The sequence below is a fragment of the Denticeps clupeoides genome, chromosome 1 (genome assembly GCF_900700375.1).
Source record: "Denticeps clupeoides chromosome 1, fDenClu1.1, whole genome shotgun sequence".
In the NCBI taxonomy this organism is placed as follows: domain Eukaryota; kingdom Metazoa; phylum Chordata; class Actinopteri; order Clupeiformes; family Denticipitidae; genus Denticeps; species Denticeps clupeoides.
The window spans coordinates 40,044,063-40,057,378 of record NC_041707.1 but is presented as its reverse complement, the minus strand read 5'-3'; the positions used below and the strand labels follow the sequence as shown (position 1 = coordinate 40,057,378).

General features: G+C 43.2%; 5 protein-coding genes across 8 annotated transcripts in view; 1 reads left to right on the top strand and 4 right to left on the bottom strand.

Annotated features, from left to right (window-relative positions):
* The window catches only part of LOC114793631 (receptor-interacting serine/threonine-protein kinase 3-like), a 6,311-nt gene extending 4,263 nt beyond the window's left edge, over nt 1-2,048 (top strand). For 2 of the 3 annotated variants that reach the window (XM_028985686.1, XM_028985695.1), the window contains 6 exons: nt 67-136; nt 213-253; nt 334-418; nt 513-556; nt 755-791; nt 1,450-2,048. In XM_028985686.1, the coding sequence (XP_028841519.1) occupies nt 67-136; nt 213-253; nt 334-418; nt 513-556; nt 755-791; nt 1,450-1,601 (429 nt within the window). In that variant the 3' untranslated portion in view covers nt 1,602-2,048. The remainder of the gene's footprint in view (nt 1-66; nt 137-212; nt 254-333; nt 419-512; nt 557-754; nt 792-1,449) is intronic. The other variant, XM_028985706.1, reaches the window with a different exon arrangement.
* Nucleotides 2,049-4,085: 2,037 nt separating this feature from the next.
* LOC114794015 (cerebellin-1) lies at nt 4,086-6,129 on the bottom strand. Its single transcript, XM_028986264.1, has 3 exons — nt 5,072-6,129; nt 4,878-4,997; nt 4,086-4,802 (listed from the first exon to the last, which is right to left on the bottom strand). Exons 1-3 carry the CDS (start codon nt 5,405-5,407, stop codon nt 4,605-4,607), a joined length of 654 nt encoding a protein of 217 aa, XP_028842097.1. The 5' UTR covers nt 5,408-6,129; the 3' UTR covers nt 4,086-4,604.
* Nucleotides 6,130-6,505: 376 nt separating this feature from the next.
* LOC114794082 (L-selectin-like) lies at nt 6,506-8,348 on the bottom strand. Its single transcript, XM_028986399.1, has 3 exons — nt 7,604-8,348; nt 6,950-7,038; nt 6,506-6,835 (listed from the first exon to the last, which is right to left on the bottom strand). Exons 1-3 carry the CDS (start codon nt 7,926-7,928, stop codon nt 6,701-6,703), a joined length of 549 nt encoding a protein of 182 aa, XP_028842232.1. The 5' UTR covers nt 7,929-8,348; the 3' UTR covers nt 6,506-6,700.
* A 4-nt stretch (nt 8,349-8,352) lies between these two features.
* Nucleotides 8,353-9,824, bottom strand: LOC114794110 (L-selectin-like). Of its 2 annotated transcripts, none has more exons than XM_028986448.1 (3): nt 9,548-9,824; nt 9,192-9,282; nt 8,353-8,823 (listed from the first exon to the last, which is right to left on the bottom strand). In XM_028986448.1, exons 2-3 carry the CDS (start codon nt 9,226-9,228, stop codon nt 8,408-8,410), a joined length of 453 nt encoding a protein of 150 aa, XP_028842281.1. In that variant the 5' UTR covers nt 9,229-9,282; nt 9,548-9,824; the 3' UTR covers nt 8,353-8,407. The 2 variants fall into 2 exon arrangements, with proteins under 2 accessions (XP_028842281.1, XP_028842291.1); XM_028986458.1 differs by having other exon boundaries at nt 9,192-9,278.
* A 323-nt stretch (nt 9,825-10,147) lies between these two features.
* Nucleotides 10,148-13,180, bottom strand: LOC114793876 (macrophage mannose receptor 1-like). Its single transcript, XM_028986026.1, has 5 exons — nt 13,123-13,180; nt 12,004-12,396; nt 10,994-11,338; nt 10,414-10,502; nt 10,148-10,316 (listed from the first exon to the last, which is right to left on the bottom strand). The coding sequence occupies exons 1-5, from the start codon at nt 13,154-13,156 to the stop codon at nt 10,227-10,229; spliced, it is 951 nt and encodes a 316-aa protein (XP_028841859.1). The 5' UTR covers nt 13,157-13,180; the 3' UTR covers nt 10,148-10,226.
* Nucleotides 13,181-13,316: the final 136 nt, after the last annotated feature.

The window sequence follows — 13,316 nt, the reverse complement described above, 5'->3', positions numbered from 1 at the left end:
ACCCCCCATTGATGACACATCACTTCCGCTTTGTGTAGCTTTAGACATCCTTTGTGTGCGTTTCAGAAGTCCACCGGTGTGGACTCCACAAAAAAATCAAATAATGCACCTTCCCACGCGGTTCCTCAAGCCTCAGGTAAATTCGCAGCACGGTCTTATTATGTTTTTCCAATTGAAAAGCACATTATTATAAGATGTTCATCATTTTCAAGGCTATTCAAGTCACGTGACGACCAGGACGTTCCCTCAGCAGGTACTTTCATTTGTATTCACCTGCGACTGGTTGCACGTAGTGAACAGAACCAACATAGTAGCCCTTTATGTTATTTACAGGAATCGGGCAAAGCCGCGGTTTCCAAGGAGACAAACCACAGCCGAGGTAAAGCTGCGAACCTCCATGCAGTCACCTGCCACCTTGGTATTAAACCACAATAAATTATTACGCATAAGACATTAAATTTGTACATACAGATGTATTCTATAAATGCTAAACAGTGATATTTTATCTTCAGCTTATAAGGCGCCAGGCTTGACCTCCTATCCATTTCCATATCAGGTGGGGTTCTTTTTCTCTTTTCATTCTGTGTATGCGTTGGTCTGAAGGCCAAGATCGTCTGTGAATTCTTTACATTTCACTAGTTGCCTACTGGGATCCAGCAGGTCTTAAGCGGCACTATTCAGCCACTGCGTGACATTTAAACATTATTTACTGATCTACTTATCACTTATGATTTTTCTCCCATTGCCATTATAGAGACAGAACTCCACACCATCTTCCCCAAGGAGACCAGGTTTGTATTACGAGCACAGGCAGCACGTGATTCAATATACATTATACGTTATTGTCATGTAGTGTATGGATACAGTACAGGCCAAGAGTTTGGACACACCTTCTCATTCGACGTGTTTTCTTTCCATGACCATTTACTTGGTAGATTCTCACTGAAGGCACCAAAACTATGAACACATGTGGAGTTCTGTACTTAACAAAAAAAGGTGAAATAAGAGAAAACATGTTTTATATTCTAGTTTCTTTGCTCTGATTACTGCTTTGCACACTCTTGCCATTCTCTCGATGAGCTTCAAGAGGTCGTCACCTGAAATGCTTCTCCAAAAGTCTTGAAGGAGTTCCCAGAGGTGTTTAGCACTTGCTGGGGTCCAGCTCACCCCAAACCATCTGGATTGGGTTCAGGTCCGGTGAATGTGGAGGCCAGTTCTCCACTTTTTGTTAAGTACATAACTCAACATGTGTTCATTCATAGTTTTGATGCCTTCAGTGAGAATCTACCAACGTAAATGGTCATGAAAATAAAGAAAACACAGGTGTCCAAACCTTTGGCCTGTACTGTATAAATCAATATTCTCTGCTTCTCCTGACAATGCAAGTGGTTATATTACAAATGCTATTAAAAGTACCTACATGAATCTGTATTTGTTATTTTCTTCCAGAAGCCGGCATGTATTTATCTAACGTGAATGGTGTTCAAATTGGAAACCACAATTACATGTTCATTCAGAGAAACTCTGGGAAGAAGCGACACCCTACGGCTCCCCCCAGACTCTCATCATCCGAGTCACACCCTCGTCCCAAGAAAATGTAGAAGGCCACCCTCAGTTCTCACAAGATCAATGCTACACCTCAAGGATGCATCCATGCTATTAAATTCGTCATACAATCTCAAACTCTGCCCCCGAGCAGAGTTTTTAACGTCATGCATGTTTTCCACTTCTGTAAATGCTATGTAATTTTTAAAAAAGTATTTAACATTTTTTTTAGTCATGTTTTAGTAGTCATGTAGATGTGATGAGGCATTCGGAGAAAAGTAGGAGTTGGTATTTTTTTTAAATGTAAGGTTTTTGTAAATACTAAAGTAAACATATTTGATGCCATTTTTTGTGGTCGTCTTAACAAATGTCTGTTGAATATTTCAATAAAACACTGTATTGGATCATTTTTACAAGAGGTGAGCCACATAGAACTGCTCTCCACCGTTAAACATTGAGTATTTTTTTACCTTTTGTAGCTCATTAAAAAAAGTTGAAGCCTCTTTGCATGTTGTGTGTGTACCATGGAGTACTGTTTGTACAGTACATAAAGACATTCTGGCTAAAATTCCATCTTGCACATCATGTTTGTGACATGGAAACATGAAAACCAAAGTCTCGTTGTTCCAAAAATAAGTACTGAATTGGGAAAGAACGCTTTTACATTTTCAGCACTTGATTCTTGGAACATATCCAAAAAAAAAAAAACTGAATGAGTTTACAGTTGTGGTAAAAATTCAACGGTCCGGTGTGGGTATGGGTGGGTATGGATTTATGAAATGAACTTTTATTTTTTCTACTGTAACTGTCATGGGGCAGTGGTGGCCTAGCGGTTAAGGAGGCGGCCTCGTAACCAGAAGGTTGCCGGTTCAAATCCCGATCCACCGAGGTGCCTGTCATGGCTGCCCACTGCTCACTCAGGGTGATGGGTTAAATGTGCACACAGAATGTGCACCGTGTGCTGTGCTGCTGTGTATCACATGTGACATTCACTTCACTTAACTTCATGCTGCTAACTTGCAAAAGAGATCTCTGGTCTCAGTGGGATAAACCTGGTTAAATAAAGGCAAAGAACAACACATTTTTTACTATACGCAAGATTTGGCTTTTCCCTGAAAATGTATTACATTAAAACATCATTTACATATTTGCATAACAGTACACTGAATGGCTTTACAAACGTTCTCCTGCTAAAGAGTGGCCATGTTAACACTTTAACCGCAGTTACCCACAATGCAATGTCTTGACTCCTGACTATAAAGTGTCTGTTTTGTTCGTATTAAACTCTGGGGTCAAGGGACACTAGAGGCATAAATATACATTGCTGTTAACTACGTACGTATGTTACGTAACATACAACCGCAGTCTTTATCGTGCGTTGTTTGCGGTGGTTTTTGTGCGAGTACTCAATATCTCAATAGATGCAATACCTGCGTAACAGCGTTGCGAGGTCGGCACTCGAACAGTCACGATGTGGCCATTTGAGGACCGCAGTCATCGACGGTCTCGACACTGACCCCAGCTGGTGTGGACTACAACGCAACCATGTACGGACACGCGTGCGTAGCTCACAGCAAGTATGTTTCTGGCATAACCCGTCCTGACAGGCTGCACGGACAGCAGGCCGCTGGCACGGGTGCGAGGCCGTGCCTGCCAAACGGCCATCTGCCACCGGAACCGGGCGTGTGACGAACAGCCTGGCGTTGGCCCGGCATGGTGGTCCGTGACTCGATTGCCCAGCGTCCTCGGTCAACCGCGAGCTCTCAGGGAGGGTCCCCTATTTGCAGAGCAAACAGCTGGCGGGGGCCGTCGCCACCGCAGACGCAGCAAATCGATGGCGGAGAGGAGCAGCGAGGTGTTTGGAAGAACCTGCTGGTAGCGACACATGGCCCAGCGTGGCGCGCTTCCATGGTCATTAAATGCCCTTTAATGCACTCGCTGCATCCACGGGTCAATGAGCGGAGACGGGTTTGTATTTTCCAAAAATATCCCATGAGTGTGTGTGTGTGTGTTTTTTGGTGCTGGAGCGAAGTGAACTGAGACCAAGTGTCCACCTGAGCATTTTTAATTAGAGCGGAACGTTTCAAAAATGTACAACAACCTTCATTCAATGAAATACCTTAAACTTTCAATAGTTGCCTGTCTCAAATAAATGACAAGAAAATATACAGTACGGGCCAAAAGTTTGGACACACCGTCTCATTCGATGTGTTTTCTTTATTTTCATGACCATTTACGTTGGTAGATTCTCACTGAAGGCATCAAAACTATGAATGAACACATGTGGAGTTATGTACTTAACAAAAAGACCTCTGGGAACTCCTTCAAGACTGTTGGAGAAGCATTTCAGGTGACGACCTCTTGAAGCTCATCGAGAGAATGGCAAGAGTGTGTAAAGCAGTAATCAGAGCAAAGAAACTACAATATAAAACATGTTTTCACTTATTTTACCTTTTTCTGTTAAGTACATAACTCCACATGTGTTCATTCATAGTTTTGATGCCTTCAGTGAGAATCTACCAACGTAAATGGTCATGAAAATAAAGAAAACACATTGAATGAGAAGGTGTCTCCAAACTTTTGGCCTGTACTGTATATATGTATAAATGTCAATTTTTGGAGACCAGTTTTAGGTATAAACATGGATAAATGTTCTCTAATGTCACATCAGTTGTGGCCTCTGAATTTATAGAAATAGACAGATAGAAAACAATATAGCACTGTTTTCAAGGTAGCGTTATGTTGTAGAGCAGGTACTAACTACCCTTTTTTTAGCTGTGGAATTATTTCTGTCTCCTGGAACATTAACGTGGGTTTTAAAAGCGTGTAGAAGATCCCACGTGTAAGAGCATTTCTGCGGCGTTGTCTAACCGACATACTACAGAATCCATGCAGCAATCAACAGTTATTAGCAAAAATACAAGACATCAGCAAGCAAAAGAAGAAAAGAAAACTACATTTCTCAAATTATAACCAATCAAACATGCATTCTCTGCCACAGGTACATTCAGAAGTTATGCCCCATTCTTCTAAATCTCCATTACAAAAAAAAAAATACGCTAAAGAGGGAAGACCAGGAAGCCAGAGAAGGTGGAATACTTCCAGCCTCCCATTAAGTTCCCACGCTCCAGCTTCAGATAGGCCTTATCTCCCCTCTCCATGGTGACCAGTCCAGCATTTGTGGCTGCCTCTCGGGTCACATCCTGGTCCCCAGCAAAGGCGGAGATGACAGGCCTGCCATTCAGGACCAGGCTTACCTAAGCGAGAGAGAAACGGAAGGGAGGTCAGCAAACTCGCGGCTATGGATGCGTAATGGCGCCACATTGTTGTACCTGTATGGTTTGCCGGTTGTAGACTTTAACAACGTGAAAGTTGAAGCTGTAGACTCCCTTCCTGGGGGCCAAAAAGATGCTCCGGGCGGGGTCGAAATGTGCGCCCACGTTTACCAGCACCTCAAAGGTTCAACAACAAATCGATTCAGTTCAATTCCAGGACAACTGTCCCCATGAACAGCTCATGAACCTACCTGGTCGAAGTAGATGGTCATGGTGCGGTTGCTCATCTCCGACGGTTCGTGGTTGGTGTTGCGGATGGCCGAGAAGGCGACTCGTCCCGTCCCGGAGCGCACTGACATTCCCAAAGCGTTCGCCGTCGGCTCGGCCGAGGGCGTCGAGTCGCACACCACCAAGCACTTTCCCTCCAGCACGATGGGCTCGGTGTCGTTCTGTCCCGGGGTCCCCAGCGGCCCCCACGCCAGCAGCAGAAGTCCCACGATCCAAGGAGAACAGCCGTGGCCCACAAGGAAGGTCCAGCTCCCAGCAGGGTGGATTGAGACCCTGCAGGGGGAGAATAATTTGTTCATGACGGCTCTTCAGTGGGGAGTATCCAGCCTCACTGGATTTGGTCCCAGAAGCCCAGAGGCCAGTGTCGCATCAAAACCTCAGAACATCCTACTGGTCCACTTTGGTTCTGCGAGATTGGGCTTCAGCTCTTGCAAGGTCACCGGGTATTTTGTAGGTCAAACGTCTTGGTTCCAGAACGTTTCCATCGTGCCAGGTGAACAGAGAGAGCTTGATTCGTCTCCAGGTCTGAACGCGGCAGTCGGGGGAACGCTTGGAGGAAAGCCGAGGAATGACAAACTTCAATACGGAGAGGAGAAGGCTGGAGTGGAGAAGAGTGAACGCTGCGCTGTCTTCGAGGAGAAACATGAAGTGAGAGAGGATGAGGTAATGCCTTGGCATCAACACAGGTTGGGGGTCTGGGCTACGTGCACAGACCAACTTCCCCCAGGAGACAAAAAGGAACCGCATCACCATCGCTGTGGGACCATCTGTTATGCAAACACACACACACACACACACACACACACACACTCACACACATACATACACACCACATACACCAACGTTAAAATGAATTTATGTGAATCCACGGCTAATTCAAAGTAAATTTTACACTTCATAGCATTTGGCCGGTGAAAGGTCATTCAGCGATAAATCAGAGTGACTCCGCCCCTCGCTAGTCAGGTACCAAAGGGGTGGCCCACTTTACCATGGCACTCTGTCTTTTACTGTTGATATTTCTTTTCTGTTATTATTCCTTTGGAACGTGATTCTGGTAAACTCTAGAAACCATCCGTACCAAGAAAATGGACAAAGCAGAACTTCTGGTGGTCTGTTTACAGCAGTTTCAAAAAGATACACAGATAGTACTTTAAAAGATGTTCTGGAAGGGGTAAAAGTGACCTAAAATTACTCTATGGACAAAACAGATGTTATCAAGCCTTTTAGAAGTCTAATATTTCTATATTTGAAATAATACAGAAACCGTTTATCGAGTTCCTCCCTAAAATATAGATTTGTCTGAAGAGCTCGAGAGCAACGGAGTGTATGAACATCTAGTCCACATTTGTGTTTTGATCGATACCACAGGTAAAGAAGTGCATTTGTTTCGGTTCATATTTCAGATGCAGAGGTACACGTTTATTGCTGGATTAAGCACACAAAACTAAATGTGAAAGCCATTACACATCTTTTAGTAACTACTACAACAGTATGTTTGAGATCTTGCATTATTTCCATTGATTTCATTAATTTAGAACTTTGTTGTCCTGTGTTGAATGACTTTCCTACGTCAGAGGAACCAGTTTTCACATTTAAAGGTCCTCTCTCTTATTCCTCTTCTTGCTTGTTGTAGCATCTGTATTCTCGAAGACGTTTCCATACTCCTGCTCGTTCCATGTCAAATTGGCCTGATCATACATTCCACCCTTCTTCAGAGTGTCTTCTATCTGTTCAAGAAAAAGTATAAAATCTATGCATACTCATGCTTACATTAGGTTCTTATCAATTTGTAACGGTCATGCTCTACAGTGGAATACAATCTCAGGGAGGATGGAACTCACCTGCTGAAAGACAGATGTCTGTACATCAAGGTCTTCCAGGTCCATCACTGACGAAATGTTGACTCTGACCACCATCTTCTGCTTCAGGGCTTCAAAAGATGCACACAGTCAGTCACAAAAGAGGTTTTTATGAAAATCTCTTTCATAAAAAGTAGCTGTTCATCTTATATAAAGGTAGAAGAAAATTATACATTTAATCCATGGTATTCTTATATTTGAAATTTTTGTGCAAGTGTTCAGGCTCCTAAAAAATTGCTCCTTAATTGTTTGCAATAAGTTACACCTCAGGAACCCTCATTATTAACTACATTTTATTGATAGCTTGTTATGGGCTCAACTGGTGTTACCTTAAGTTGCTTCAAAAGAATAATAATCGTCAACATTATGCCCTGAGGGATGGTGTGATGTCTTCAAAAAAAAAAAAAGACGACTCCCCAGATCTGGCGCCCTCTTTTGGCTGGCTGCTATGTAGTCTACATCTACAGTGTCAAATTAACAAATAATTATCCCTGTGCTGATACCTCTCTGTGTCAGCTGTCCTCTAAACAGCTGTATTCAGTCCTCTAGCTTATTCTATTGTGCAGTCTATATGTACCTCAAAGTTTGAGTTTATTGAGTCATAATGTCCTTTAGGGACATTTGGGGACAGCTCACCTCCATAACACACAAAGGGAATTTTCCAATCACAAGGCATATCTTGCCATATGCTTTGGCTGTAGTAGATGCCTCCACATCCATAAGTATTGTCTGGTTGCCCAGAGCCCCAGTTTTGGAATATCAGGTTATTTTGATCGGACCAGGTCCAGGATCCCTTGTACATGCCGATCCACGCCGTGTTTCCTCCAACTGCCAGGGACGCATATGAGTTCTCGGTGCTGTTCCTCAAGCTGACCAGGTCTGTGTATTGTTGTCTGCAGTAGGTCTGGGCTTGTTTCCAGTTTCCACCCACCGCCACGAGGATGTATCGCTCGGCTGTCATTTTACCGTTTGCTGGGAGGGTCAGAAAAATGTCCAGAGAGTTATTTTACCCATGATCATGCGACACACTCAAACTCAAAAACACTCAACAAAATCTTGTGATTTTGTTCGAGCATTTCATTTTTGATTCTGAAGCTGGCTACACTGCGTAATTAAATCTGTGCCATAGACAAGCATGGCAAAGAGGCTCAGTTGGGGAGGGGCCAGGGATATGATCTGGTCTTTCTTTAATAAAACACCCGGCAGACTCTGACAGTTAATAAGTTCCGATTTGAACACTTTACAGAGTTGAGTCTGTAAATTTGACTATTCAGTGTAAAATCACGTTGACCCCACCCGTTTCCAGGTAACAAGGCTATATCTGGCTGCACATATCTCTCTTGACTCTTGAATATTTATGCACAAATTATCTCTGGCTAGGATAAATGTCATAGGTCACACCATACACAGGGAATTAAACTAATAAATGCAATTTAACTTCTAATGGAAAAGTAATTCAGATAAAGTGCAGACATTTTTACCATTGTAGCATGTGTAGTAATAAGTTTCGCCGCAGTTCCTGATGTACCAGAACCCCGAGTACATAGCTACACACCGAGAACCTCCAGTTTTATCATTCTCGCTAGAAGCAAAGTTTGTATACGGTGTCCCTCCCCCACCATCCCCGGAGTTGTTTAGTGACCAGAACCACTGGTTCCTGACGTTCAGCCCTAGCCACAGGTAACCAGAGGATTTCAGGTCTATAGAGGCCATTAGCCGGCTGAGGTCGTCCGCGCTGTCGATGGTGGCGAGGTCGGTGAAGTTTTCTCTGCAGATTGCCTGGGCCTGGGTCCAGTTCGCCTGCTGGTTGATAAATTGGTAGAAGTGCATGGCACAGTTGGACAGGGACAGCAGACCTGCAACATGGGGGGGGGGGTAGTGCAACACATAGACCAGAACATGCAATACAGATTCAAACAGTAACAGCCCTCACATTTTTAAATGGATTGTTCAGCCAAGAGGTTGAACTGAACAGAAGAGAAGAGCAACAGTCGTCCCTGATTTAAGACTCTGACCAACATGGACCTCACTGAATTCTCTCTTCTTAAGTCGAAGATGGTCTATTAATCCTAATTAGTTCAGCTTTTGCTATTTGGGCCTGTATTACCCAGCTCTGCCCTCAATGAAATGATGAGAGACACACGCCATAACTACTCAACGTGCAGGAATTCTATGCATACCTAAAGATGCAAAACCAAAAAAAGAGTGAGAGATGGGTGCTGACCTGTGAAAAACAGGAGATGAATGAGGCTGTGATCCATTATAGATGAGTTTCCAGGGGTCTTAATGTGAGCCCACTGGAGTCAAATGCCTGTCTGATAAAAAAAAGATTCTTAAAAATTAGATGATGACAAAACTGTTAACATTAAGAAATTGCAATAGGGTCTTTCAGGTAATAAATAATAAAGCATAAATACAGCTATTACTTAAAATCATTCATTCAGATATTAAGTACTCTGCAAAATAATCTTTCATCAATTTATGCTGAAAATCTGAAGGTAAAATTAAATTTGTGGCCGTCACCTTTGTACATTTATGTAAAAATTTGTCTTTTATTCCAGGAACATATTGATTACTCACCCAGTGTGTGCAGCGATGTCTCTTGACTTTTTTGGCCGCCCTGACCCTGGGTTCTAGATCATTGGCAGCATCTCCTCTACTTGCCTCTTATCCTTCTAAATCGTGTGCATCTCATGCAAATCCCTAAGTAAAGTTCCTTCTTCTCCAGACGTCCTCATTTCCATTAGTCTTCAGATGAGGTCAGATGTTCTCCACAACACCCCATCGCATAATCCCACATCTTAATGTTGGCAAGACTGAACTTTACATCCAGCTACACATAATAAACTTTCTAGAGATTAATTAACACCGAGGAGAGTTTATATGTCATCACAATCCAGGGATGTGCCACTGAGCAAAACACCGTCCCCACACACTGCTCCCCGGGCACCTCTCATGGCTGGCACTGCTCACTCAGGGTGATGCAGTGGGCACTTTATAACTTTACTTTATTATCATTTATATTTTTCACAATTTTTTTTCATTGCTTTTGTGTTTATTTGATCTGTTTTACATTACATTAATAAAACCACATTAATTTAAATCTGAAATTTTGATTTTACAGAAGCTTTGCTACAGTAAAATGATAAAAAAAAATTAATGACATATAAAATAACCCAGTGAAGTCCCAGTGAAAGATGGCATAGGATTAATCTTGATTTATACATTGGTTCAAAGCTTTTCTTTCTTCTTTCTTGTTCTAATTTTCCACCGTCTGAGAGATTCCTGTCTGGTTCTGCCACATAAGTTTTGTGTTTGGCTGAAGCTCCGCCTTCACTGCATTCTTTATCTGAAAAAAAAAACATAGTAAAGAAGATTATTCTTGCGCTTCACGCTGATCTCTTTAAAAAAAATCGAACACTTCTCCTAAGGCCTCCCTCACTCACCATTTCCAAGATGGCTGTCTGTACTGCCGCCTGTTCCAGGCTGACCTGAGATTCTATCGTCAGTCTCATCACCTGCATGTCCGTCGCCCCTGAATTATCGAAATTGACTAATTAAATCCTGCCGGCACCACAAGCATTACACAATATACAATGTGACATTCTGCACACACTTAACATAACTACACACTAACTTTATGGACCTTTTTGAAGCTTGTTTTGCTCGTGTCACCCTCAGAATTGGAGAAGGGACCCAGATCACAATCTTTAATCATGTTTTTATAAACTGAGAGTTAAAAAGTTGAGGACAGATTTACATTTACGGCATTTGGCAGACACCCTTATCCAGAGCGACTTACAATTTCACACATGCTACTTCCTCCATACTACGACCTCTATGTTTCTATGTTAATCCTAAGGGAACCTTTGACTTTACACTAGGCCCTACGTCTAGTGCGCCGCTTAGAACCAGTTTGAAAATAGTGCCATTACCCTGCTTCTCATTTTCTGAAAAGTTATAACGCCGTTGTCTTCAGGAAATACGTTTTGTAGTTGTGGTTGTAATGATCTATGATCTGCTCACCGTGGTCGTACTCATAGCAGACGAAAGGAAGCGTCACCCCGCAGCTGAAAAGGCTCCAGTACAGCGCGGTGGCCACGCAGTTCAGGTTCCCCAACTTGTTCTCGGGCTGTCCCAGCAGCCAGAGGCGGTAGGCGGAGTCGCTCTGGTCCGACCACTTCCATGTGTCTCGGTACAGGCCGATCCAACTCTGCCCAATCTGGGGTAAAAGCCTCTGGAGCTCCTGGTTCTCGACCTGGTTCCTCACACTGGCCAGGTCTGTGTAAATCAGTCTGCAGTAGGTCTGGGCCTCACTCCACGTTTTATACAGCGGAACCAAGACATAATTTCCTTGAAGTAAACCTTTCGCTGTAAAAACATACTCTTAATTAGTCTCAAAGATGCACACAAGTCACAGAACTTCAAAATTCACTCTATGGTCCAGAGGGAGTTACAAATTTCTTTAACTTCTGCAAATATCTCACCTGACTCCTAAAGTTTAGGCAGGCGAAATGCGTTTGTATTACAAACGCATCTGTAATTCTGCTTTAATAACACAATTGGTCAGAAGCATGTTGCCCAGTAACTCCGCTTCATGCTTTGCATTAGATCATGAAAATAGGGCCCTCCTGCCCAGCCTGGTATATGAAGTGAAGTGATTGTCACATGTGATACACAGCAGCACAGCACACGGTGCACACAGTGAAATGTGTCCTCTGCATTTAACCCATCACCCTGAGTGAGCAGTGTGTGGGGACGGTGCTTTGCTCAGTGGCACCTTGGCTGATCGGGATTCGAGCCGGCAACCTTCTGATTACAGGGCCGCTTCCTTAACCGCTAGGCCACCACTGCCCCTATGAACAAGTTTAGAATGTATAGAAACGATCCACTTGAGCCGCTCCTAACAGTGGTTGTGTAGAGCATCTAATTAAAAGGGGACACGATATCTAATCTGATCTAAAAGTGTTGCTTTTTATGATATTTCAGGATTCAGAGTAAAAATGCAGATTCTGCAAAAAAATTGAGGTTCTCACCATTGTAGCACAGGAAGGTGAGCTCGGTGTCACACGTGTTGTCGAAAAAGGTCCCGGTGCTCATCATGCTCACACAGCTCTGGTTGCCCATGGCGTTGTCCGGCTGTCCCAATCCCCAGTTCCTGTAGCCGGCCCCTCCGGCGATGTAGAAGGCCTGGTCGCTGATGGACCACTTCCAGCTGTTAATGTCGTTGTACAGGCCGATCCAGACCACGTCGATTTGCCAGTTCTTGGTGGCTGCATTCAGCTTCGACATGTCGTCTGCGTTTTCGAGGGTGGCCAGGTCATTGTACGTCAGCCGGCAGTAGGACTGCGCGTCCGACCACGTCTTCAACTGGTTCACAAAATAATATTTGCGAGCGGTGGGCAGGGACTGGGAGAGGGAGAGCAGACCTGGAAATAGAAAGTTACATCATTGGGTTAATAAAGAAATACTGTGATGCTGTAGTAATTAAGCCTATTGAGACATACTGTATGTGATTTTGGGCTATATAAGAAATAAATGTTGTTGTTGTTGTTAATTGGTTGGACCACTGTAGCATTGTCTCAGCATATAATATATAATATAATATATAAAAAGATTTCTTCCCTATTTATTATAGATTTTTCTCTTTATTATATATAACAATTGTCAACAGAAAAGAAATCTTGCAGAAAAAAATGATGATTAAATGTAATAATTTATCAACAACAAATTATTATGCTGGTCCAACAAATTATTACAGCGTCACGGTATTTTTCTGGCAGGGTTGTGTAAAAGACATCAATACAACATTTATCAGATGCCATTATCCAGAGCAACTTACAATCAGTAGTTACAGGGACAGTCTCCCTGGAGCAACTTAGGGTTAAGTGTCTTGCTCAGGGACACAATGGTAGTAAGTGGGATTCGAACCCGGGTCTTCTGGTTCATAGGCAAGTGTGTTACCCACTAGGCTACTACCACCATAAATAACATTGCAAAAGATATAACGTTGCTTATATCTGAAAATGAACATTTCTCATTGGCTACATCACACCACCTACATCCAATTGAGTAACAGCATCACAATCAAATTTCCAATGAGAACTTCCAGTCCTGTATGTTTTTTCCCCCCCGTGTGCTAGCTAGACACTGACCTGAAATGAGTAGGAGTGAGACGTGGTGCTTCATCGCTGCTGGTGGCCTGCTTTCTGCCTTGATGTGGCCCTAAATATGGACCTAGCAAACATCCCCACCAGGTACACACACACTCATTCACATTATAAGCAGTTAGGGCTGATTTTCCTCACTGCTTTTCCAGGCATTTGAGCTCCATTATACAAAAACGAAG

Bases quoted from the DNA above. Each gene is read 5' to 3' on its own strand.
- LOC114794015 (XM_028986264.1), bottom strand. From the start codon at position 5,407: ATGAACAAATTATTCTCCCCCTGCAGGGTCTCAATCCACCCTGCTGGG. The intron at 4,998-5,071 runs GTAGGTTCATGA...TGAACCTTTGAG, and splicing joins TGACCATCTACTTCGACCAG to GTGCTGGTAAACGTGGGCGC. The intron at 4,803-4,877 runs GTACAACAATGT...TCTCTCGCTTAG, and splicing joins ACAACCGGCAAACCATACAG to GTAAGCCTGGTCCTGAATGG.
- LOC114794082 (XM_028986399.1), bottom strand. From the start codon at position 7,928: ATGACAGCCGAGCGATACATCCTCGTGGCGGTGGGTGGAAACTGGAAA. The intron at 7,039-7,603 runs GTGAGCTGTCCC...CATCTTTTGAAG, and splicing joins TCCCTTTGTGTGTTATGGAG to CCCTGAAGCAGAAGATGGTG. The intron at 6,836-6,949 runs GTGAGTTCCATC...TTTCTTGAACAG, and splicing joins AGACATCTGTCTTTCAGCAG to ATAGAAGACACTCTGAAGAA.
- LOC114794110 (XM_028986448.1), bottom strand. From the start codon at position 9,228: ATGGATCACAGCCTCATTCATCTCCTGTTTTTCACAG. The intron at 8,824-9,191 runs GTCAGCACCCAT...CCCATGTTGCAG, and splicing joins TCATCTCCTGTTTTTCACAG to GTCTGCTGTCCCTGTCCAAC.
- LOC114793876 (XM_028986026.1), bottom strand. From the start codon at position 13,156: ATGAAGCACCACGTCTCACTCCTACTCATTTCAG. The intron at 12,397-13,122 runs GTCAGTGTCTAG...TTCTATTTCCAG, and splicing joins CTCACTCCTACTCATTTCAG to GTCTGCTCTCCCTCTCCCAG. The intron at 10,317-10,413 runs GTGAGTGAGGGA...TTTTTTTTTCAG, and splicing joins AGACAGCCATCTTGGAAATG to ATAAAGAATGCAGTGAAGGC.